Source organism: Hipposideros armiger, unplaced genomic scaffold (assembly GCF_001890085.2).
Source record: "Hipposideros armiger isolate ML-2016 unplaced genomic scaffold, ASM189008v1 scaffold_284, whole genome shotgun sequence".
Taxonomy (NCBI): Eukaryota; Metazoa; Chordata; class Mammalia; order Chiroptera; family Hipposideridae; genus Hipposideros; species Hipposideros armiger.
The window spans coordinates 1,846,656-1,871,059 of NW_017731634.1; the positions used below are offsets into that span (position 1 = coordinate 1,846,656).

General features: G+C 61.3%; 2 protein-coding genes and 1 long non-coding RNA gene across 7 annotated transcripts; 2 read left to right on the forward strand and 1 right to left on the reverse strand.

Annotated features, from left to right (window-relative positions):
• The first annotated feature begins 1,098 nt into the window (after positions 1-1,098).
• Positions 1,099-14,212, forward strand: UBE2J2 (ubiquitin conjugating enzyme E2 J2). 4 transcript variants are annotated; one of them, XM_019658578.1, is made up of 8 exons: positions 1,099-1,269; positions 2,008-2,153; positions 5,297-5,427; positions 7,486-7,526; positions 11,410-11,512; positions 11,596-11,734; positions 12,114-12,194; positions 12,705-14,212. In XM_019658578.1, the coding sequence occupies exons 2-8, from the start codon at positions 2,142-2,144 to the stop codon at positions 12,984-12,986; spliced, it is 789 nt and encodes a 262-aa protein (XP_019514123.1). In that variant the 5' UTR covers positions 1,099-1,269; positions 2,008-2,141; the 3' UTR covers positions 12,987-14,212. The 4 variants fall into 4 exon arrangements, with proteins under 4 accessions (XP_019514123.1, XP_019514124.1, XP_019514125.1 ...); XM_019658579.1 differs by having other exon boundaries at positions 2,042-2,153; XM_019658577.1 differs by lacking the exon at positions 1,099-1,269 and adding an exon at positions 1,675-1,938 and having other exon boundaries at positions 2,042-2,153.
• Positions 1,560-1,901, reverse strand: LOC109391205 (uncharacterized). The gene is made up of 2 exons (XR_002125754.1): positions 1,816-1,901; positions 1,560-1,676 (listed from the first exon to the last, which is right to left on the reverse strand). It is a non-coding gene; the product is annotated as an uncharacterized LOC109391205 (long non-coding RNA).
• Positions 14,213-17,293: 3,081 nt separating the features above from the next.
• C1QTNF12 (C1q and TNF related 12) lies at positions 17,294-21,871 on the forward strand. Of its 2 annotated transcripts, XM_019658443.1 has the most exons (8): positions 17,294-17,759; positions 19,796-19,912; positions 19,989-20,100; positions 20,195-20,346; positions 20,767-20,875; positions 21,123-21,213; positions 21,379-21,457; positions 21,682-21,871. In XM_019658443.1, exons 1-8 carry the CDS (start codon positions 17,592-17,594, stop codon positions 21,778-21,780), a joined length of 927 nt encoding a protein of 308 aa, XP_019513988.1. In that variant the 5' UTR covers positions 17,294-17,591; the 3' UTR covers positions 21,781-21,871. The 2 variants fall into 2 exon arrangements, with proteins under 2 accessions (XP_019513988.1, XP_019513987.1); XM_019658442.1 differs by having other exon boundaries at positions 21,107-21,213; positions 21,379-21,775.
• Positions 21,872-24,404: the final 2,533 nt, after the last annotated feature.

Sequence of the window (24,404 nt, forward strand, 5' to 3'; positions counted from 1 at the left end):
ACCCAGCCCTCCTGTCGTGCAGACACCACCTGTCCCATCCCCACCTGCCATCCTCGCATCCCTCCAAATATACCCCACAGCAGATGTAAGGCGAAGGGCACCAGCTCCAGGCCCCTGCTGTCCGGGAACAGTACCCTCCCCACTGGGACCCAAGCCCCCCCACCCCAGCCTCCCTCACTTGGCAGGGTGGCCAAGCTCTGCCTCCCCCACCCCCAGGGCCAGGGAGGGGACCGTGGGAGCCGAAAAGGAGTCTCAATGCAATGTCCACTGGTGCATAATGACTTCATTCAGGCTGGGTGGAAAATTTGGTAGGGAAACAATGGAACTATTTTTATGAGAATGGCTCTCCCCATGGGCAGGGGCTGGGCAGGCTTGCCCACAAGTGACCCCACCTGGCACAGGTTCAGGCAGGGCTCACTGTCCCCACGCCTCACTGGTGGCCAGACAAAGTCGGCGGCCCAGCAGCACCTGACTCAGGGACCTTGGACAGATTCGCTCACTGATGGGAGAGAGGGGACCTCGAGTGCCTGCTGCTCCTGTTAAGTGGGCACAAGACCTGGGCCCCCAGCCGGACTGGGCCGATCCTTTGGAAGGTGCTGGTGGGAAAGTCGGGATCCTAGGGTGGGGCTCACACAGGCACCCCCGGGGTCACCCTTTAACTGGGCCTGTCTTCTCCGGAAAGGCGCGTCCCCCTCTCGACCACCCTCTCGGCCACCCTCTCGGCAGGACGCCCCTTGGGCCAGGGTCGTGGGGAGGGGAGTATAGGAAGCGCGGGGGGGGTGTGCAGGGATCCCCGTGGCCGCCCGCCGGACGGGGATATGGCTGATGGATGCTCGGGAAAGGAGCAGGGGCCTGAACACGCTGGTCGAGGGGCCCGGGGGCAGCAGCCCGCTGAGTTGCCAGCCAGCGCGCACGCGCCGATAGTCCTCACCTCGGGCCCCGCCCCGCGGAGCTGCCCTCCCGTGCGCACGCGCTGACTGTCCCCGTCTCGCGGGGCCGAGGAAAGCAGCGAGATGCTGGCGACGTCCGCCCGGCCGCCTAGAGCGGCCGCCCCAGCGAGCCGCGCACCGGAATCGGAAGCGAGGATGGTCCTGCCCCTCGAACGGCCATCTTGGAAGCTGAGGCGGCGGCGGCGCTGCGGCGGTGCGGTGGGCTCGGTCCCGGGGCGGTGCTGCTCTCCGGCGCGGGCCCCTTTCTCCGCTCCCTGCTCCGGCCTCCACCACGGCGAGCCTGAGCGCGGCGGCGGCCCACGCGCGGCGACGGGGAGAGGTGAGTTCGCGCCGCGGGCCTGCGCCGGGGCCTCGGCCGCGCGTCCGCCCCGCCGGAGCCGGCCCGAGCGGAGGGCAGGGGGAGCCGGCCCGGCACGGCCCGGAGCTTCCGTGCGCGAAACCCGAGGTCGGTTACGGCGGGGCGCTCGGGGCTCCGGGCCGGCGTGGTCCTGCGGCCAGCGTGGGCGTTTGTTTGGCCACACGGTGTGCCTCTTACGGGACGGCCTCCTGCTGGCGGCACACTCACGGGCACCTCCGGGACGAGCCGGCATAGATCTTGGTTTGTAAATACGTCCTGGCCGTCCGCGCCGGGCTGGGGGTGGCACCGCTCGGCCTGCCGCCGCTTCACCTCGGAACAGGTAAACCCCACACCGCTTCCTACGGCCCCACGGGAAACGGTTCGTGCCCCTTGGGGTAGTAGAAAATTCAGGCGGTGAGCGTGGGAGGCCGGGGGCCGGTGACTCCGCCGCCAGCCGGCAGGAGTGGGACTTGGGCCCCGGCAAGCCCCTCATCTGTGCGGGCTTCACTCTCCACATCTGCTAATTACCTGCATGATCTCAGCCTCCGGCCGGGTGTCAACTTGCAGCCTCGTGTTCAGTTCAAGCCACTTAGCTGGTCTCAGATCAGACCCAGTTCCCAACCGCTTGCAGGGCCCTGGCACCAAAGAGAGGTGAGGCCGCTGCTCGTGGGAATGGAGCTGACAGGTGTATAAAGCTCGCCACACTGCTGTTCATTCCAGAGGGGTGAGGCTTGGCGTAATCTGGCTTCCGCAGAAAGGAACTCGAGGGTCCCACTTGACTGAAAAGCCCAGTGTGCTCCTGCTGCGGGCACGGTGGATCTCGGCTGGGCAGTGCTCACCTCCGTGGCAGCTCCATGCTCAGGCAGGTGCGTGAGAGGTGGTGGGGCTGCCTCCATCAGCCCCGGGCTTCCATCCAGCCCATGAAGCAATCTTGGTGGAGAAGGGGGAGACTTCCGCGAAAGTCCTGGGCATGGGTGTGTCACGTGCCCAGCTGGTCGGTCAGGCCAAGGTCTCATGCCACACCATCACCTTCACTGCACGTGCACAGAGCGAAAGGGGACCAGCGAATGGGATGCGGGCCAGACAAGTCTATCTCAACATGAGACAGAAGGGGCTTGTGTCCTGTGATGCTGGTTCAGGCTACTTTTCTTCAGCTTTTGGGTATTAAAATATCTTTTTACCCATACCGTGTCTTTTTTATTAATGTCTGCTGTCTAGTTCCTTCATTGTATTATAACACACCTCGTGTGCCCCACTGTGGAGACTTGGCTTGAAGGGAACCCAAGGCACACCTGATCTGTGTAGGTGTTCTACACTGTATTTGGATAATAGGGAAAGTTGGGAGAAACGGTGGCACCTGAAGTCACCTGGAGGGGTCATGAGAGTACTGTTCTGAGTGAGGCACAGGGAGGGGTCATTGGGGAACAGTGGGTTTTTCCAGGACCCATCAGCTCCAAGTCAAGTAGTTGTTTCAGTCTAGTTGTGGAGGGTGCAACTCAGTGGTCCCTGTGGGGATTGAACCGGCAACCTTGGTGTTATGAGCACTGCGCTGTAACCAACTGAGCCAACCGGCCGCCCCGGGAGCCCTTTCCTTCTTATGTGCTGAGTGGTTGAATCGTAAATACGATTTAAAAAATTATGGCTTTGGAAGTGAGACTGAGAGAAGTTTGGGATTTCCCAGGCGTGGTCTAGCTTATTTTCTGTGGCTGTCCGTTAACCTGCCCTAAGCATCCAACCCAGCCATGTCGCTGAGTTCAGACAACTGTGTTTGAATTACCCAGTGAATTGACTATATGTGGCAGTGTTAACTTTAGGTGAATGCTTAAAAGAAACAGAACAAGTCCCGTAGCCGCTCTGATTTTGGATCGTTGCTGTTTGTTACCAGCTGTTAGTTCAAGGTGAGCCACCTGGCCCATTTGGTGTCTCAGGGCAGGTGCTCACAAGCAGTGCTGTGTGGGAAAGGCATTCCCTTCCCAGGCTAGTCTGTAGCCTGCTCCTGCTGCGGGCACTCGGGTGGTGTCTGCTGGGTCTCGGGGAGGCCAGTGAAGGATGGCCTCCCCGGTGTGGAGGCATCTGACTAGAAAATCAGGGAGGCTTTTGAGGGACGTGGCCTTTGAGCTAGGATGGGAAGGGCCTAGATGAGTTTTCGGCTAGTGGCGCTGGGCTGGGCTGAGCAGCCACCATGCAGCTAGCGCGAGAAGGGGCCTTGGCAGTCAGGCACTAATGGCTGGCTGGCGCTGCTTTGTAGGGGCTTGGCAGGCGGGAGGTGTTGACGTTTACTTGCCTGGCTGTAGGGGAGTCTTGAAGGGCTGTGATTAGAACTGCGTTGAGAAAGTTAATGACTTAAGTGTACTGGAGCAACTGAGATTGAGATGGGAGCAGGGGTGTGTGTGGGGGGACACACGCTGTGTGGTTGATGGAAAAAGTGACGAGACTTTGCAGTGGGAATGGGAAGGAGGCGGGAACCAGGACCCCGAGGTTTATGAACCCCAGAGTGAGATGCAGGGGTGGGCGATGGTGTGCACAGGAGGACCCCTGTGGGTCCCTGGCTGAGCCCTGCTCTACAGGCCTGGGGGGCGGAGTATGTACGCACTGCAGCCCCTGGTTGGGGTCTGGCACGGATGGTGCTCTGAGGAGAATGCAATTTGGCAAAGGGGGCAGGGTCCCCAGACCCCTCTGTTGAGCCAAGCCGGGAGCAGGGGCTAGAGGGAAGGAAAGAGCAAGCCCGTGGCTGTCCTTAGACCTGAGGCTGAGGCGACTTCAGGTTTGTGCAGATAGGGGTGCAGGTGGAGAGCCCGGCCACTGATGTCCTGTGCTGGGGAACACTGAGTGGCCGAGTGTTGGAGGTGTGGGGGTGAGCGGCATGGGCTTGGCCCCTCCTTCGCTGCCCACCCCCAGTCTGCCACCACTGTGGCCTGAATGCTGGTGCCTCCCCTTCCACCCTACACTCCCTGCATATCCTGTCTGTCACATTCTACATCTGTGGCTTGCACGCTTTCTTTTTAGCAGCACAATGTTGTTACCATTGCATCTTAGATTATGAGAAACTCAGTATATAAAACAGATGCACTTGGAGCTGTTCTGGGCCTGTGAGAGTGGGGAGCCGTGTCTCCCCCATCCCCACCCCTCCCTCCGCCTCTGGAATGCAGCTCAGGTGTCCCAGGTGTCCCCTGATCCAGGCCATGTCTCTTCTCTTGAATGAGAGCCACTGCTTCAGTCCTGGTCCCCAGCCTTCGGTGCTGTCCTGCACTGCCCCGTCTGTCCCATGCTGCTGTATCCATCCTGCACTGAACTGCCAGACACCTTTCTAACCCGAGGCCTGCTGTGCCTTAAGTCTGGGCCCTGAGACCCTTCTGGAGTGCTGCTTGGCGGCCTGGCCCTGCCTCCCCGGCCAGCCTCGGTGGTCACTATTCACTGCTTCGGCTCCTGACAGTGACCCAGTGCTGTTCCTGGGCACACTGTGCTTTCTTAGGCCTCTGCTCGGAAGGTCTTTCCCCGCTGCCAGCACATGCTCTGCGTCTCTCAAGGGCCCCTGTCTTTGTTGTCTTAGAGAGACGTTCTTTCTTGGCTGCCCTGCCCCTTCCACCCACCGTGCCCAGTGTGAAGAATGCTGGGAATTAGGTAACTGGCCTTGGCAGGGGCTGGTTGGGGGCACACTCTGAATTTCATGCTGTGAGTAGCCCCTCACCATGATGTCACTAAGCACAGAGTTAGGGAGTCAGGTCTAGGCTTCAGACATCTCCACCTATGACCGTTTGAAATTAGGTCAGGTTTTAAAAAAAAGTCTTTGCCCCTGACATCACATAAGTGAAGGTCACAGCAGGACAGATGGAAGAGGAGAGCCTGCAAGGTCTTTGGAGTCTGAGTGGGTGGGTGAGTCAGGACGGCCCCCAGGCCTAGCTCTGGGTGCTGGGGTGAAATGTGCATGAGCGACGGCTGCGGGGGCTCTCTGGAGGAGCGGCGATGGCACGTTTGGTCCCTTGTGAACGTCAGTGTTTGTTTCCAACAGATGAGCAGCAGCAGCAGTAAGAGGGCCCCTACGACAGCGACTCAGCGGCTGAAGCAGGACTACCTGCGGATCAAGAAAGACCCCGTGCCTTACATTTGCGCCGAGCCCCTCCCGTCCAACATTCTGGAGTGGTAAGGCTCTGTCCGCGTCCACCCCTGCACTGCCTGTCACTGGTCCTCTGCTGTCCTGGCTAGGTGGCACTGGGAAAGGCAGCTGGAGACACGACGGGTCCTTGACCCCAGCACGCTGGGGCTGGAGAGTCCTTCCTGGGGAAGGACTGGGTCTGGGGGTCTCCCAGCTGTGGAGGGGAAGCTGCATTTCTGCACTTTTCTCTGTGTCTTGGCACTGAGGTAGCTGCCCTGCCTTAAGACAGTCTGTGACAGTGTGGACGGGTCCCAGTACTCCAGCTCCGGACACTGGGCCGGCCTCTGCCAGACAACTGTTTGGCAAACACGAGAGCACCTGTGCCATGAACATTGGCGTCGTAGAAACTTCTGCTAAGTTAAAGGGTGGTGGGGGCTCTAGGCCTCTACAGAAGAGCTGCCCTCACCAGGTTTGTTGGGATTTGGTGAGAAATCAAGGGTAGGGCAGAAACATTAAGAATTTTCTCTTCATTTGAAGGGTATTTTATGTTTTGATCATAAAAAGTACTTTCAAGTTTTTTAATCAAGCAGAGGGAGATTTAGCTGCATTAAACAGAAGCATTTTGCAGGTTGGACAGCTGTTCAGGGAGCACCGTCGTTGGCTTGCAGATGGGGCCCCCAGGGTGAGGTGGGCCTCGGCGTGTGAGCAAGCTGGCAAAAACCACCTGTGGCCCCATAGTGGGCAGATGGAGGGATGCATTCCACGGCGGTCAGGGGCATCTTTATCGTGTGGGGTGCCCCTTCCCACATGTGAGTCGGGGTCCCCAGATTTGGTCATTCACTGGGAGGACCCACTGCTAAGGTTTATTACAGTGAAAAGACAGCAAAATCAGCAAAACGGAAGAGGCGCAGGGGGCAGAGGCTGTGGGAGGCGAGCCAGGCTCCTCATCCCAATGGAGTCACACAGGACTTGCCTGTGACCACGTGTGAGGCGCTCCCTGCCCCCACCCGCCCAGCCCATTAGAGACCCAGCACCAGCAGCCGGGGCAGGCCACGGGGCACCTCTGCCTGGCAACTGCCAAAGTCCAGACTCCTGAGAACGTGCGGCCCCCCAGACGCATTGTCAGGTCCAGTGTGTGAGCTCTGCCCCCAGAGAGCAGAGGCCTGCATGTGGCCCCCCCTCACTCTGCTGCCCCAACGCTGCTGGGCACTCGGAACGCTTTCCCACTGTCCCTTCCCAGCGTCCTCAGATTGCCACAGGAATTGGAGCAGTAATATGAAGGCCACGTTTCAGGTGTGTCCTGTGCTTGGCTGCGGGCTGTTCCTGTTTGGCTGACGCAGGGTCACAGCACATTTTGTGAGTAAATCATATCAGCCGGCAGACAGGAGGTGTCATTGATCAGCATGTTAAAATGGTGTCACGGTGCCCTGGAGGGAAGAGGTGTTGAGAGGGAGGGACAGCACAGGGTGCAGTTGCGTCTGGCCTGGCATTTGTTTCCTCCCTCTGCTTTTCTGTGTGGGACCTGTGAGCCTGGATACCTTGACGTGAGCTGAAGCCTTTGGTGGCGTGGAGAGCAGGCCCTGTGGGCGCTGCTGCTCCTGTCCCAGCATGCGGACTCCTGGGCTCGGGCCCCGTGTGTGGACTGGTGACAGCCACGCTGTCCCTGTTGCTCCTGCTGGAGGACTCTTGCTCCGAGGTTGTGTCTGGTTCTTCCCAGACATTGGCACTGGGGACACAGCCACCTCGTGTCACCAGCTGTTCCCTGTCTAGTTACTGCATCGTATCTAGGCACACTGAAAAATACAAAACATCAAGGAGGGATTGTGAAATGAAAGCTTTTAAAATTTTCGGTTAATATTAATGATTAGAGGATTAATTCGCTTATTGCATCGTGGAGATGAACGTGCTTGTGGAAAACTCACAAGGTAGGCTTCTGAAATCCTGTGACAGGTGACTCAAGCCTCTGTGGCATGAGGAACTGACTCTGGCCTTTGGTCCGTGCACCGCGCGTGTGCATATCTGGCTTTGGCCGGGCCCTGCAGTGACTCAGGTGGGAGAATTCGCCACCTATCCCCAGAGCCAGCTAACTCTCCTCTCTCCCTCAGGCACTATGTGGTCCGAGGACCTGAGATGACCCCTTATGAAGGTAAGTCTGCTCCGAGCTCCTGTGTCCTCAGCAGGCCTGGCCTGTGCACACCTCTCACGTGGGTGTGCGTTCATCAGATTGTACTTCCTTGGGTCGCACGCTGGTTTTCTCTATGTCCTGGAGTTGCTCGTTCAGAGTGCTTTTGCTCGCGTGCCCCAGGGACTATCTGTGAGTCCCGTTGAGTCTGACGTCGGATGTTGTCTCAGGAAGAAAGGTGTGTGGAGCGAGTACACTCTGTGCCCAGTCCTCTTGTTGGGCAGGGCACTGAGGCTTAGGGAGGCCGCAGGACCTGCCCTGGGTCAGCAGGGACTTCCCCCCTCCTAACTGTGGCTGACTCTGGGCTGGTGATGCCACCTAGGGTCCTCTGGTGCTGTGTACAAAGTGACCTTGGAAGTTGTCAGTCAGCAGGCCTCTGGGCCTGTGGGGAACCAGGCGTCAGTCTTGGTGGAGAAGTAGCCATGGCCAGGCAAGCCCAGGGCACAGCCGTGGCCAGGTGGGCAGTGCCTTCAGTCCAGCCACGTCCTGACTTTAGGTGGCTGGAGCAGCACGTGGGGGTTTTGCATGAGATTTCACTGGAAAAGTCCTGCTGTAGAGGAGAAAGTTGGAGAGCCACTGCCAGACTTCAGAGGAGAGGTGTGGGTAGGTGAGGAGGAGTACGGTCCAGCTGTCTCGAAGGTAGTTTGGCAGATATGTCACTAGCCTCACGGGACTCTCCTGTGGCCCAGGGTCCCGGTTCTGGGACGATCTGTCCCGGGAAACCTGGGTGCAGAACAGCAGATCTGTAGGGTGGGCGTCGCACGGGGCTGCCGGATGTCCCACAGCGGGGGGCCAGCTACAATGGCCTTGTGATGGGCAGGGTTCCTAGAAGTGCGGCCAGGACGGGCTTCAGACTGCGCAGGTCGTATTAAGACACGCGTTAGATACGGGTGTTTTCACCAAACTTGAGCGGGCACCAGGGACGGGCAGTGTTTTGCCTCGCAGTGCAGTCGTGCCTGGCGCTTAACGTTTGTTCTTCGGGGTGTTAGTGTTTTCCAAACACAGCATGAACATTGATTAATAGTGTACAGACCCCCACCTCCAAGACGAGCCAGGACTGTTGCTGGCGGAAATGAGCCCGGCGCCTGGATGGGGTAGAGGAGGCAGGGAGAGGAGAGGGCAGCCCTGTGTGCAGGTGCGCGGGGGCTGGGACTGCAGGAGATCCCGAGTCTCCTGGCCCTGGCTGGCCTGCCCTGTCTCCCCCCCACCCCCACCCCGGGGAATGAGGCCTCCCTTTCCAGACCCAACCCCGCCACTCCTGCTCTCTTCTGTCCTGTCCCGGCTCCTGTGTAATTCTCTGCTGGGTCAGGCCCTTGGATCCTCCCCGTAAAGAGTCCCTTTGGAGACCAGAAGCTTTCCTGCTGCCCCCCACACTGCCCGCTCCTCTTCCTCTCAGCACCTGCTGCCTGTCCCTCCTCAGCTCAGGGCTGCTCTCAGCCGGCTGCTCTCAGCGGGGTCTCTAAGGGACCCCTCTGAGTGGCCACACCCAGTAGGCCAAGGGAGGGCGCTCGCCCTTGGGGGCCTGTGTGGGCTGTGCCCTCGCTTGCCCTGTGGCTTCTGGTGTCTGACCTTCCCTTCCTGTCGTCCATGGCTGTCTGGCTCAGTGTCCTTGCTCTGGGCCCCACTGGGCCCAATAGTTCACAGGTGGCTTGCTAGGGACATCCCTAAACTGACCTGTATGTAGGTTTTAACCATCAAAACCCTCACAAAGTTTTTTATAGACATGCACAAGCTTATTCTAAAATTTTTATTCTGAGATTTACATGGAAAGGCAAAGGGCCGGACATAAAATAGCTAACAATTTTTATAGAGAATAGTGGGAGGAGCCACTGGGCTTAAAGTCAAGACTTGGGCTTCTGAAGGACAGCAGGACAGGACTGTGGCCGCCGGGCTGTTGACCGAGCTACAGAGCAGCTCAGCAGGGGAAGTGCCATGCAGCCCACACGGGCCTCCCTTCCGTCCCCAGAGTGGGCCACATCTGGGGCTCGGTCCCCTGGACACTAGGCTTGAAGGGAGTGGGGGCTGCCTGCACAGGGGCTCACACCCCCCCTCAGAGCACGCAGAACTGCCCTTGACCTCTGGGCGAGGATCTGCCCTCCCAGCACCCCTGTTTAGTCTCGGGGTGACACCTCCCAGGTCTCCCCTCAAACATGGATTTCCCCAGAACGTCCTCTCTGCAGAGCGACGCGCACGTCTTCATATGTCTGTGGTTTTATGTAAGCAGGTCCCTGTGCGTGTCACAGCATGCTATCTCCCCTTGAGTTTGTTCCCCTAAGGGTCCCCTCCGCCCACTTCTGCACGGACCCCACAGTGCGCAGGGGCCATGCCTGGGCCCTGCCTCTCTCAGGACCTTCCGCCTGGCGGGATTCTGGTGCACTGGTGTGCATTTCTGAGTGGGGTGTGGAGGAGAGTCAGGACCACTGGTCAGCGTGCTTAGGTTCCCTGCGGGCTCACACTCAGCCAGGCAGCGCCCCCACTGCCCGCCACAGAGCTCCCACACACTTCAGGTCACTCCCTGATGGGCACTGAGCAGACGGGGTTTCCAGTCACAGGGCTGCTCCACTTGGGTTTCATGCATTTTCCATCGGGCGTCTTCTCAGTGACTTTGTGCACTGCTCCTCTGCCATTTCTAGCGTTCACCTCTCATGGGCCACTGAAGCCCCTACAAGGTGGTGGCAGGACTCACCCAAGAGTGGTGTTGGTGCAGAGCCCCATGGCGATTGGGGACTGGTGTGTCCCAGTCCTGGAGGCGGTAGCACACCTGGGGCGGTGCTCCTCAAGCCTCGCTGTATGTGCATGCGTGCGCATAAACACACATGTCCTGCTCAGCTCAGCCTGTCTGGGGTGGGCCTGGGGCTTTGCATTTTTAACAAGCCCCCAGGGCCTGTCCTCAGAGCCAGGCTGTGAGGCCTCACATGGGGCAGGCTGGTGGGACCCTGAGCTAAGTGAGCAGGGATGGAGGCAGTGAGGCCAGCAAGGCCATCCGAAGCGCGGGATGGTGGGGCCAGCGTCAGTCTGCTGCAGGAGTAGGTGTGATGAGGGCCCGGGGCGCTCAGATTTTAGTCTGAACAGCTAAGGACGGAGTCGCTGCTTGCGTGAAATAGCAGGAATTCTGTCTTGGGCCTTTTTGGGGCAGTGTCACCCAGATGGGCCTGGAGTTTGGAGAGGGGTCCAGGTGGAGGGGCCAGTTGGAGAGTCATCAGGTACATCCATGTCATGTGAGGCCAGGTGAGGCCCCAGAAGTGCAAGTGGTAGGGGGAGAGCACCAGCTGCAGCTGGGTTGCCTGGGCTGGTGGTGGGAGCAGGAACGGGGAGCCAAACAGGGTGGGTCTTCAAGGAGGCAGAGTCAGGAGTGGTCGTGAGCCTGAGATGTGGTCAGACACCCAGTGGGGATGTCTGGTGACCTCAGGGTCAGATTTGAGGGACGATGGTGGGAGCAAGAGGTTTTTCAGGCGATGGGCAAGCATGGCCGCCACTGACGGGGCTCCCAGGGTTGTGCATAACGAGGGAGCAGGAGGCAGGAACTGGATGGCTGTGGATTCAGAGTTTTGTTTTCTGTTGTGTTTTCAGGTGGGGAAATGCTGGCAGGCTTGCTTGCTGCTGGTGTAGCTTGGTGGAGGAGAAGGGGGTGGTGCAGGAGAGCGGGGACCTGGAGCAGGAGTGGCCTCAGCTGCTGTGCTTCCCGGGGGTTGAGGGGTGGCGAGGAGCCCATGCAGCTTCTCTGACGCTCTGCTCTGGTTGAGGGGGGAAGCGGGTGGTCAGCCAGCAGGCACCCAGGTGGGGGCTGGGGTGGAGACCAGGAGGCGCTGCGCTGGACCGAGACAAGGCTCTTTCTGTTTGGATATAGGTGGCTATTACCATGGAAAGCTGATTTTCCCCAGAGAGTTTCCTTTCAAACCTCCTAGTATTTATATGATCACTCCCAATGGAAGATTCAAGTGCAATACGAGGTAAGGCTCGGCGTTGCTCCTGAAGCGCGAGTGAGTGTGGCCCCAATGAGCGTGTGCTCTGGTGAGCGGTCCCCTTTTTGCAGGCTGTGTCTTTCCATCACGGATTTCCACCCAGACACATGGAACCCGGCCTGGTCTGTGTCCACCATCCTGACTGGGCTCCTGAGCTTCATGGTGGAGAAGGGGCCCACCCTGGGCAGCATAGAGACATCAGACTTCACGGTGAGGGGTTCACAGCGTGGTTTGTGTGTTGGGGGGCTCCTGCCCTTATCCCTGCTTCCCAGGGACCCCTGGAGAGACCCTGGGAGGGGTGGGCAGCATTGCAGCCCCTCCACTTGGTGAGGGGCTTGTTAACTGGCTTTTATTTTCCTATTATTTAAGTAGGAATCAAGTTTAAGATCATTAACTGAAGATAGTGGAGAGATAAACAGGTCTTTATAAGACTGCAAATTAGCTTATTTTTGTGAAGACCAAGCTTATTGAGTGTGTCCAACACGATGAAGACAGCAGCCATTGACTATAAAATGATCTGCTTTTAGAATTTTAAAGAATTGGAATTAGCCTTTGATTGGGATGCTCTTTCCCTTCTCTTTCTTCCCAGAAGAGACAACTGGCTGCACAGAGTTTAGCGTTTAATTTAAAAGACAAAGTCTTTTGTGAATTGTTTCCCGAAGTCGCAGAGGTAAGAAAGCTGGCGGCAGTTTTGCTTCCCCGGGTCAGAAACACTCAGATCGAGTTCTTTCCAAAGAGAAAATGTGTGCACCTGGTGACCCTGGGCACTGAGGGTCCTGTCATTACCCCCCCCACACACACACACACATACACACAAGGGTCTGGAAAAGCGGGGCCTGGGCCTGTCCCCAGCAGGGTGTGGAGCTGGCACAGTCCCTGCTTTGAGGGACTGGAATGCTCCCTGGCCTTGGTGGCCGTGAGGGAGGGAGGCTGGGCCACAGGCAGGTCAGGGCCACAGTCATTCAGGTCATTGGGACCTGGCTTTGTCCCGGGCCCGCGAGGTGCAGGCTTGGTGATTCTGGCCAGTCACTGGGCCCCCACATCTGTAAACCAGTCGCAGCGGCGCCCACCTGCGAGGCCGGGTGTCAGCGGCTGCGACCTCGCAGGGCCTCATGGTGGATCGCAGGACGCTCCCTGGTTTGTGTAGACCCACCCTTCTTTCTTGCTGCTGTTCTCGTAGGAAATTAAACAGAAGCAGAAAGCACAGGATGAACTCAGCAGCAGACCCCCGGCTCTCCCGCTCCCAGACGTGGTTCCAGACGGGGCCGCGCACCACGGCCAGAACGGGCTCCAGCGCCTCAATGCGCACGCGCCGGGGGCCGCCCACCTCGCGGGCCTGCAGCAGGCCAACCGGCACCACGGACTCCTGGGCGGCGCCCTGGCGAACTTGTTTGTCATAGTGGGCTTTGCCGCCTTCGCCTACACGGTCAAGTACGTGCTGAGGAGCATAGCTCAGGAGTGAGCCGCACGCCACCGCCGGCACACGTGGTCGCCAACAGGGGACGCCGGGCCCAAGCCTGCCACTGGCTGGCCGTGCCGCCGAGCGCAGGGCGGACCCGCCTGACTCGTGGGGTTAGCTTTTCAAAAACCTTTAAGAGGAAAACAAAAGCCAGAGTGTGTGGTTTGGATTTGGAGCAGCCGCGAGATCGCGAGCCCCTGTCCTCGCCTGGGGCCTGCCGGCGGCCTGGAGCTCGGGTGTCGAGGAGGAGGGCCTCGCGCTGTGGGTAGAGCTTATCTCCTGTATCGTCTCTTGGACCTGTTTTAGTAAACCCGTTTTTCATTTTATTAGATTTGGTCACTTAAAAATACAAAACTCGATGCCCACAAGTGCTCTGCGTGCGTTCTTAGTCCCACGGAGCTCCGACCCGCCAGGCAGGAGCCGGTCCCAGGGATGCGCTCGGCTGCGTGGGCGAGGGCCTGGTGGTGGGGCCCGGGGCGGGCTGGCCAGGGAAGGCCACGGACGGGGTCCAGGGAGCAGGGTTTGGCTCAGGCGCCTTCATGCTGTTCGCCTGGAATGCAGCAGCTGGCTCCCCGGAAGGCGCTCCTTGTGTTGGTGAGGTTGAAGGTAGGAGTCTGCTCTCTCTGACCACAAGGTGTCGTCCTCCTGAGGGGGTGGCCCCTCCCCGCCAGGCTCCTGGTACCCGCAGAACCCGCCTCTCAATCCAGGAGCTCCCTCCTGTGCTGGTGGGGGCTGGAGTCCCCCAGCAGTCCCTGAGGGGTCCCCACCCGACAGGTGGTTTCCATGCACTTGGGCGCTTGCCTCGTACCTGGTCTATACCTTGGGTTGACCCTCGAGGTAGGCTCATGTGTTCCTTTTTCCAGTGGACCCGTGCCAGCTACCAGCCCTTCCTAGAAGGTGACACAGGGCTGGGCGTCACAAGGGGAAGGCTGTCCTGGGAGGACCGGCCAAGTTCAGAGGTGGGCGGCCAGAGGCGTGTCAGTTTTGGATTGCTGACGTGTTCCCGGTCTACGTCTGTTTGCTGATTTCACCTGTGGGAGCCACCGGATGACACACTGGCCTCACTCCAGAGGCCAGCGGGAAAACTGAAGTGCAGCCATGCGTTTTTACATCTTTGATTTCCTTTGGTTTTTGATCAATTTATTTAAAATTGCCCTATAATTTACCACTTGTATGTATTTAATCCACCCTTGTGAAAAAAATTTTTTCATTATATCTTTGTTCCTAAATTTTGTGCCGTTTGAGTCTGTGTTGGCATAAATGCAAGTTCACCTGGGCCCAGCGGTCAGGTAGCGCATGGGTGGGCTGCCGTGTTGGCAGCAGAGGCGGTGTCCTGAGACCGACAGTGGAGCCTGGTAGCGGTGCCACGCCGTGCTGGCCACCAGTGTCTGCTCCACACCCTCGATGTTTGCTGAGGCTCAGGGGAGGCAGAATGTTTAGCAAATACCATTGACTTAACTTAACGTGTTCTGTTCTGCATGTGAAGTCTCAGCATTTAAAGGCTGGAGTCAGCAGTGGGGGTAGATGGGTGCTTTCTGTCTACCTGGAGTCCACGGGGCCTACTGCCCCACTGTGGCCTTGCTGCTCTCCCTCGGGGGTCACAGCCCCTGGTGGAGGGTGTCTGGGCATTCTTAGACCCCCCCCCCTTGGAGGTGCGCATCCAGGTCAGTTGCAAAATCTGTCTTGAAGGGAGCAAAGCCCTGGATAAAGTTGATGTCCCACGGACAGGTGTGATGCAATCTTTGGTGTGGAGAATGGTCTTGGAGAAAGTACTTCCTGCGTTCCTACCTGAGAAGGTCCCCAGGCCTGAGATTGAGACTTTCATCCCGAGGCCTTGGTCTGAGAGGCTGTGCCGCGGGGCTCCGGGGTCCAGCCCTGCCCCAGGGAGTCAAAGTGTCCAGTGTCTGGGCTGTGGGCTGGGGGCTGAGGAGACCACTGGCCTAAGCCTCCCCTCCAGCTGGTAGCTGTGGCAGGAAGGTGTGGGCGACTTAGCAGGCTCCCTACAGCCCTTTTCCAGTTGGCTCTAGTGCTCCCCAGGGGAGCTGGGCCCCAGAAGGACCCTCAAGATATGTGGGGTGGGGCCCCTGTCATGTGGACACTGGAACCTGTGGAGCCCGCCCCTACCAGCCCCAAGCTTGGGGGGGGGGCAGTATCCCTACCGCAGAGCATGGCCTGGCTGAGACACATGGACCTTCTTGCTTGTTGTGAAGGGGTCTGGGGATGGAAGCAGGACCCAGGGTTTGGGTGGGGTTGGAACTGGTTTTTTTTTTTAAGATTTTATTGGGGAATTGGGGGAGGGGAACAGACAAGTTGCTGTCGTTTTGTTCTTTAGTCTAGTTGTGGAGGAGGTTGCTTCACTGGCCCATGTTGGTATTATCATTGCCCTCTTCCCGGCTGAGGCAGATTGGTTGCAGGCCTCTGGACGGCCACTCACAGCGTCTCTTGGCAGCTCACACCAGCTGCTGGCCGCTCATGCTGGCTGCCGGCCACACATGGTAGCCCATGGCAACCCACTGCAGCGGGGGCTGCAGCATACGCCATTGCCCACGACTCACAGCAGCCCAGCTCCAGGTCATGCTGTTGTTCACCATCTTAGCTGTAGAGGGCAGTGTCACTGGCCCTCATATGTGGGATCCAAACTGGGGCCCTCTGGCATCCCAAGCCAGCTCTTAATCAACGCGCTACTCGGCCGGCCCCGGGTTGGAACTGTTTTGAGGCCCAGCCTCTCCTGCCATCGCCATGGGCTCCTCTGTCCAGCTGCAGAGGCCATCTGCCATAGGATTGTTGGAGGCTGGCACAGCTGGCTCTGTCCCCACAGCAGTCAGTCACAGCTGGTGCATTGCCAGCGGCACTGCTGGCACACTCAGGTTTCCTTGAAGGACTGGGCCACCAGAATGCAGGTGACATAAAGGCAGGTGCCCAGCCTCTGAGGAGGGGTCTGGCAGCTTGGAGTGTCTGCTAGGCACAGGTCACATCTAGGGTTCCAGCCAGGAGGGGCAAAAAGGGGGTTTCCTGCAGTGTGACCCTCCTCACGATCCAGGTTTCAACAGCGATCTCAGCGGTCACCAGAACCGGTGCTCTTGTCCCTGGAACTGACCACTTTTGCATGAGCCAGGATGGACGGGTGTCCCTGGATGGGCGGTCCTCACATCTTCCCCGCCAGCTTGTCTTTGGCTCGGCTCTGCCTATAGCCGACCATGGACGTAGCCTGGGCTGGGGTGTCTGGAAATTAAAGAGGATCAGTAGGGCTGTTCCGTGCTGTCCACCGGGACCAGTGTGCCCCACCTTACTCGAGGCTGGACTGTAAGCAGCGGCTCCTTTAGGGGCCAGCCATGGCTCTGACCATTCTTAGCCTTGGTCCATACCCACCTGGGTGCCCACCGTGCAGGGACTGAGTCCGCAGGGCCTGCTGACTTGAACTGGCCCCAGCCGTCCTGCTGCCTGCAGCCCGGGAGGAGTTAAGGAAGGGTCCCGACTCTCCTGAGGACCTTCCTGTCCACTGTCGCTCAGGCCCAGCTAGAGGGAAGTTTTGGTCCCTCTCCTGGGGCTGGACAGCTGTGAGGGAAAGGGGCTCTTCTGGCCTAGCACAGCCACATGGGGCTCAGCTAGTGACCTCCGAGGGGACTGGCCCAGGGGCTCGCCTCCCGTCCCCTGCTGGCTCAGGACGGCAGGAAGCCAGGAGGCCTGGCTGGGTGAGGGCAGCCCCTCAAGCAGTAAGGGCTGGCCCTGTGCCCCCAGAAGAGGGTGCAGAAGGACTTCGGGGCAGCCTCAGCCACCTTCTGTGCCCTTCCTCTGAGGTCAACCAGTCCCTCCCTTGCTGGCCACAGGAGTGGTACCCAGGGTCATCCAGGTCAGTACAAGGCTGGGAGCCCAGTGGGTCAGCTACCCGGCTTTCAGGCACCACCAGGACCCTGGGGTAGGGGGACCTGGGGGATGTGCAGGAGAGCCTGAATGGGGTGGGGGACAGGAAGGGGCTCATGGGCTGTGGGCCCCTGATGGAGGTCTCCACCCTGAAGGGGGCGGGGCCAATCCGTGTTAATGGTTCTCAGGGTGAGTCGTCCTCCTGGAAAGTGGTGCGGGCTGTTTCCAAGTCCTTGGGGGGGGGGGCCTGGGGAGGCGAAGCCCCTCGGCAGTCACTTGCTCCTTAGCACAAGTACGGAGGCGCTGGTCAGTGGGGTTGGGGTGCCCGCCCTTGTCCACGCCCCCGGGCCGGCTTGGGATCCCGCTGACGGATTACCCGTGTGAACCCTCCCCCTTAGAGTCCGCCAGCTTCGGGCGGAGGGGAGGGTTTATTTGGCGGCGGCGCGGTCGGCGAGGGCACTGCGCTCGCCAGTGGAGGCCGGCACCAACCCGCGGGGCTCGGAGCGCGTCTCTTGCACCGTCTGAGCCGTCAGTCTGCTCCGACTGCCTGTTGTGTTGCCCGTCGAGCCACCGCGCCTGGCCCATCCCGCGCAGACATGCATCAGCAGCAGCCAGTCGTCGCCGTCCCCCGGGGCTGTGCCTCCGTGCGGGGACTCTGAGCGCCGGCTGCGCGGCCTCCATGAGCGCGTGCGGGCCCACCTGCGTGCAGCGCTGAGCCGCCGCGGAGGTCCGGAACCATCGTCCACCATGCGCTGGGCCTGGGCTGTGGCCGTGGCCTTCCTCTGGCCGCACCTCGTGCTCCTCGGGGGCGTCGGGGCCCGGCGGGAGCCCAAAAGGCTGCGACAGCCGGGCCAGCGCACGGAGCCCCCCAACGCCACAGTGGCCAACAGCGAGGGCCTGTCTGGCTCCCCCAAGGTACGTGGACTGGGTGCACCTGGGGGCTTGAACTCGTGGGGCGCTGTCCTCTCAGCCAGAGGCTCTGCCTCACCCAGCTCTCCAGGCCCCCTTCCCATCTTGGTGGGGTGAGGCTTTGGGCAGGATCCTCTGCAGACAGGACCCCCCCCACACACACACACACACCCGCCTTGTCCCCTGCTGGCCCCGGGGAGGAGTTGGGGGAGGGGAGAGGCTTCCCAGCCGGGTTACACCGAACCCTTTGAAGCCTTAGGTCCATCCTGCCCCAGCAACCTGCTGCCATTAGCTGTAACTGCTAATTTAGAAGGGGTGGCTGCCCAGTTGGGAACCCGAATGGCACCTACCACTCCCGCAGTTGGAGAGGGGGCCAACTTGGATCCTGTGCTTCCTGGAGGACCTCACCCTAACCCCTTGCTGTGTGGCCAGCAGCCCCTGTGGCCTCTGGCATGGGATGTGCTCCTGTCCTTGGAGTTCCTCTGGCTGCAGCCTGCCTGGGTCCTCTGAGACCTGCGACCCCCACACCTGCCTCAGCCCGAGCCTCTGTCCTTTTTGGCTGAGAATCTCCTGAGGGGTCTTAGAGCTGACCCCAGGGTTTGCAGGATTGGGAGGGGAATGGAGGATGGAGGTTACCAGGGCAGTCGTGTCGTCTTCTCCACCCCCCCTTCCCTGCCCTTGTGTGCCTTTGATCCCGGCCTCCTGCCGCCCAAGGGCGTCTCCCAGGCGGCCTGCCTGGCTGCTCTCAGCCCACGCGGCCCGCTGGAGCCTGAGGCCCCGTTTTCCAGATGGGCAGGCTGAGGATACTGGGTCCTTGGGCCCTGCCAGCCAGCCAGCCAAGAGTGGGCTGCAGCCCAGGGGAGAGCTCTTTAGTGGCAGTTTCCACCCTGCCCAGGCCTGCCTCTCTGGAGACAGACAGGTGAACCTCTGTCCATGTTGGGGCCTCAGTAGGGGGTGCCCCGGGCCCTGTGACACATGCCCCCAGACACCACCGATGCACCTGGTCCTCCAGGGCCCCAGGGTCCCTCAGGTGCAGCCGGGCTCTGTGATGGCCAGGGGAACAGGCAGAAATCAGAGATTTATAAGTATTCTTGGCTTCTCTCTTCCCTGGGTAGGGCCTAGGTCAGGGGTGGGAGGCACCCCGCGCACCTACCCATCTCAGCGCCCCAGGACAGAGGCCTGTCTGGTCCACTGGGAAAGAGCCCTGGCCTTCCCTGGCCAGGAGGCTGCACCTGCCCCAGGAGCCCCACTCTCACTGTGTTTGGGGCTGAGGGCCGACCGCTGGACTGAACCTTGGGCCAGGACCCCTCGGCTTGTCCTGCTTGGACGGCTCTCTCTGCTGTGTTCCTGCCCATTTTATGGGTTTCCTGTCTGAGTCTGGTACAGACTTCCTCTCCAGCCCACACCCCCTTAAAGAGCACAAGTGTCCTTCTCAGACTCAGGCGGGTCTCGCCTGGTGCATAGCAGGGGTGCTTGGAGGGCTGGGGCTGGGGCATGCTCTCAGGCAGCCCTGCTCTGCCCCTCCCAGCCCTTCCTCCAAGAGCAAGGGGGCTGGCCTGCTATGGCCTGGGGAGCAGGGCTGGCTTGAGAGCAGAGGCTGCCAGCTCACACATCTGATGCCAGCACAGCACAGGACCTGCGCCTGCCCTTCGCCAGCCTAGCCCCAGGTTCTGGGACTCCCAGAGAGGCCCTCCACCACCCACCTCAGCCAGGGCCACGCCCCTACAGGACACGTGGGGCTGGTCCTGTGTGTATATGGGCGAGGTTGTCTGCTTGGGAACAGTGCACAGCGGGAGGGGACAGGTCACTCCAACACACGACTTGAACAAGGCACCTGGCTTCCAAGAGAGCCCCGAGACGTTGCCCTGCCTGTGTTCCTGGTCTGTAGTCCTCAGGGGGGGCGCTGCCATCTTCCTGTGTCTGCCCCAAGTACTGCCCATGGCGGCCTGGGCCCTGAGTTTTCCTGCTCTCCCTTGGGGGCTGCAGGGAAGCCCCAGTGGGGCCCAGGTTAGCGCACTAGCCTCTGCCCCTTGGTCCTTCAGCCGCCCGAGGCCTCGGGACCCGAGTTCTCAGACGCCCACATGACATGGCTGAACTTTGTCCGGAGACCGGATGATGGGGCCTCGAAGAAACGGTGCCGAAGCCGGGACAAGAAGTCGGTGAGCCCGGGGTCTCAGCCCAGGGCAGGGGTGGCTATGGTCCCGCCGGGATCCTCATGTCTTCCTGCCTCCCCAGCGAGGCCTCTCTGGCCCCCCAGGGCCCCCTGGCCCCCCTGGCCCCCCAGGACCCTCCGGTGCAGAAGTCACCCAGGAGGCCCTGCTTCGTCAGTTTCAGGAGGTGCTGAGAGGTGAGGTGCCCGCCCCCACTACCCCTGGAGGTTTAGGAGGTCCCCCAGGCCCTGCAGGTGACTCCAAGCTGCTGCCCCACCCTTGTCCACACAGAGGCCACCGAGCGTCGGTTTTCAGGGCCACAGGGCCCGTTGCTGCCTGAGGGGACAGGTGGGCAGCTGATGGCTGAAGCCTTCCACTGCCGGTTAAAGGGCCCTGTGCTAGTGGACAAGAAGACGCTGGTGGAGCTACAGGGCTTTCAGGCAGTGAGTGGGCGTGGGGGGCGGGGTCTCTGGGGCACCGCTGGGGGCGGCATGCTGGATGGGCCCTCAGGTGAGCAGGCCAGGCCCACAGTCACCATGGAGGGCACCCAGCCCATGCACACAGCTGGGGTCTGCGGGGGGCGGTCACCACCAGTCAGGGCTAGGTCCTGTGTGCCCAGACCATCACCTTGCAGCAGGTGGGTAGGCGGCAGGGTTGCCTCTCCCCTGCCCCTGCTGTGGGGGCCCTCAAGGCCTTTTCTATCCCCTGGGGCCTGAGGTGTGTGCCCAGAGGCCCAGGTGGGCGCAGACACACAGGTCATGCCCTCTGTCCTGCCCACCTGGGGCCTGCTTGGGGTGGGGGCTGTTGGTCATAGGCGCCTCCCCCAGGCCCTGCAGCCCACTGCTCACCTGCCGTCCCTCCAGCCCACTGCCCAGGGCGCCTTCCTGCGGGGCTCTGGCCTGAGCCTGGCCTCAGGCCGATTCACAGCACCAGTGACCGCCATCTTCCACTTCTCCGCCAGCCTGCACATAGGTGAGTGGGGCCAGGCTAGGGTGCATGTGGGGGTGGGAGCTGGCCCTCCCAGGTAGGCCCTGACATCGCAGGCCCCCGATTCCTCCTGCTGCAGCCCTGGCTCCCGCTGGGGGCCTGGACGGGGCCTGTCACCCACCTCCCCAACCCGCAGCCACTACAGTCTCGGGCACTGTGCCTGAAGCACCCCGCCCCACCCCGCCTCTGCCCCATCCTTCCTGAGGGCCGCTGCAGCTCGCTGTCCCCACAGACCGCAGGGAGCTGCAGAGCAGGGCACGACCACGTGCCCGGGACACAGTGCGGGTGCTTGTCTGCATCGAGTCCCTGTGCCATCGCCACACGTGAGTGGGCCCTCCTGGGGGCCGCCCTTGGCGCCGGGGTTGGGTGCCTGAGTGTGGATGGTGCTGCTCACGGAGAGGGGAGGGGCTGCCCCAAACAGGACTGCCCTGTTTGCACTGGGGCGGGGTCCAGGCCTTCTGTGTCCTCACCCTCGGCACCGTGTCCAGGTCCCTGGAGACCATCTCGGACCTGGACGGCAGTGGCAGGGTCTTCACAGTGTCTGTGCAGGGGCTGCTACAGCTGCAGGTGAGGCCGGAGGGGCTGGGCGGGTCGGGAAGGGTCCTGTGCCTCCCAGCCTCAGTGTGGACACCGCCCAGCCCAGCAAGCGGACAGACACTGGCCATGTGGCCACTCAGGCCCTGGAAGCCCCCATGGCCTGGGGCGTGTGCCACTTGGAGGGTGTCATCATTCCACGCACTGCCCAATGGTGGGGCCTGTGAGTGCTGACGTCCACTGTGGGGTATCTGCAGGCTGGACAGTATGCCTCCGTCTTCGTGGACAATGGCTCCGGGGCAGCACTCACCATCCAGAGTGGCTCCAGCTTCTCCGGCCTGCTCCTGGGCATGTGAGGACACCGACGGGGCTCAGAGGAGCTGCGTTGAGGTCCCTGAGGGCCATGGGGAGCTGCCCTCTGTCAAACCTGTGGTCACAGGAATAAAGTCTCAGCCCTCCCTGTCACCTCGTCACTGTGTTGTTGTGGAGGTGGGGGTGAGGGTGCGACCACGGCGGGACATGTGGCCTCAGGATATGCTCCTTGAGTGGGGATGTGGGTCGGGAGTGGGCCGAGCCTCCTGCGACCTCAGTGCAGCCCCCACAGCCCATGCGCCTGCTGAGAGCCATGTTTACCCTGAGGAAAGGGCAGATGCCCATACAGGCCCCTGCTCGGCCCTGCCCACGTCCTGGGACCTCCCCTCTGCTTGCCCAGGGCCAGCCCAGCCTTGGAGGACAGCAGCCTATCGACACTGCAGGGCCAGGGGCCCAGATGCGTTCAGCCTGTGTCACTCAAAGCCCTTGAGATTGGCAAGCAGGATGGTGGCTGGATGCCATGTGCTGTACGTGTCGGGCGCAGAGGGCCCTGTGGGGGCAGGTGCAGGGAGTAGATGCGTGGGCTATGCATGGGACTCGCACATGTGCTGCGGGAAGGTTGTCCAGGCCCAGGCTGGCAGGGCACCTAGCTTCTGGCTGCCTTCCCCTTGGCAGCTGCCACACCAGGTACATGCAAACTGCCACCCCAAAGATGGGGTCAGAACTACCCCAGGTTGGGCAGCCAAGGCCCTGCCCACAGGTCCTGTGGATTCAGGGACACTGCCCCCAATCCATCTTCGCTCTGGCAAACCCAGACCAAGAATGTAAATTGTTCCTGGGACATCCAGGCCTCTGCAGAACTGCCGAGATGCCATCTCTGATTGGCACCTGGGCCCTGGGCAGGCAGCCCCGCCTGGACCTGGGGCACAAGGCTGGCCCTTGACCCCTCCACAGACGCCCTGGGGTGGGGGTGGGGCTCATTCCACAGCAGCTGAGCCTGGAGACCTAGTTTCCAAGGCTGAGCAGAGAAGGGCGTCTTTATCCTGTAGATGGAGGGCAGGTGGAGGCTGGAGCCCGAGGGCTGTTACTCAGCCCTGCCCCCTGGGGACCCTGACCGGCCTGGGGTGCCACGGGAGGGACCCTCCCTGCAGCCTGCTGGGTAATGAGGCAGGAGAGCCCTGGTGCCGGGCGGGCGCTGGTCTGTGCGGTGGCAGGCTTGGCTGCTGACCCGTTCCCACCTCTCTCCCTGTTCCCCCCAGAGTGGCGTCAGGGGCTGGGGGAGTCTGGGTGGGTCTCAGCTTCACAGCGACTGCAGGCGCCAGCCCGCCCTGAGTGGGGATGTTTGGCGGCCTGCGAGGGGGGGCGTGGGCGCTGCGCTGGGGTCCCTGTCAAGGAGGTGGGGAGAGGAGGGGCACGCAGGGGAGGCAGAGGCCTGCAAATGGGTCCCTGCCCCCCACTCCCCATTACAGGGTCCTTGTGGGGCCGCCGTCCAGAGTATCAGCTTGGCTTGGCTGTAGGCACCAGTATGTGCTGACCACCCGTTTACAGGACTAACCTGGGCACTCAGTGGGTGGGTGGGGGGAGGTGGCCAGCACCCAGCCACACCTTCTCAGCCTAGGGCCTCACTGCACCCAGGGGCTCTCCTGACGGTCCTTCAATACCAGCCAGTTCCCCAACCGTCCCGGCCTGCGAGGGAGGGAGGTCTCACCTCCTTATCCAGACCTGCTGTAGGGGCTGTGATGACAGAGATGGAGACCCAGACCCAGAGACCGAGGCTCAGGGCCCTGCAGAGAGCGACAGACAGATGAGGAGAAGAGAGATGAGGAGAGGAAGGAGGGGCCGGGCCAGCCCCTCGGAGCTCACGGTGGGCAGGTGGCCAGGGCCCCAAAAGCCCATCCTGGCGCCCGACTCGCCTGCCTGCCGTCTCATCTTCTTCCCTGTGTCTGCCCCTAATCGGAGGCCATTACCACGGAGCTGTGAGGCCCCTGGAATGTGCTGTCTCCAGCCCCCATGCCCAGACCAGCCCTGAAGGACACAAGCTGGCCCCTGTGGGGACAAGGGGCCAGCACAGGGCAAGGTCCCCAAAGGCCCACCTTGGACCCAGCTGCAGCTGCACAGTCTCCCAGGGCCAACCCAACTTGGGCGCTGGACAGGCTTCCTGGGCCCTGCAGTCATGTCCACCCAGCCTGAGCAGGGGTCCTGTGAGTGGGGTGCAGGCTGGGCCAGAGCTGCTGCCGCTCAGGGCGAGGGGCTTGCTGGGGACCCTGGGGTGGAGGAGCCTGGGGGATGGGGCTGTTTTCCTGGCCTGGCTTCTCTGGTTTTGGAGCTGGGCTCTGGGTGGCCCGAGCATCTGGCTGGGGCCAGAGCCAAAGTGGCTAGCAGAGTGCTAGCCGGCCTCGGGTTGACCCCTGACCTGAGCCTCACCCCGGAGCAGTAGGATTGCTGGGCTGACCCTCCTAGGGCTCACTGCCCAGAACCTCTGTCTGACCTGCCGCCTGCCAGGCAGGGGGCTGGGGGGGGCCCTTGGCCCTGCGCGTCCCAAGCTCCGGTCTTGTGGATACATCCAGGCTGCATTAGCCCAGCCCTTTCTGGCCCCAAAGTGGCCCAGGGAGGCTGGGGATAGGCAGGTCTTAGTGTTGGGTCAGAGTCTGCCCCCCAAGAGCCCTCT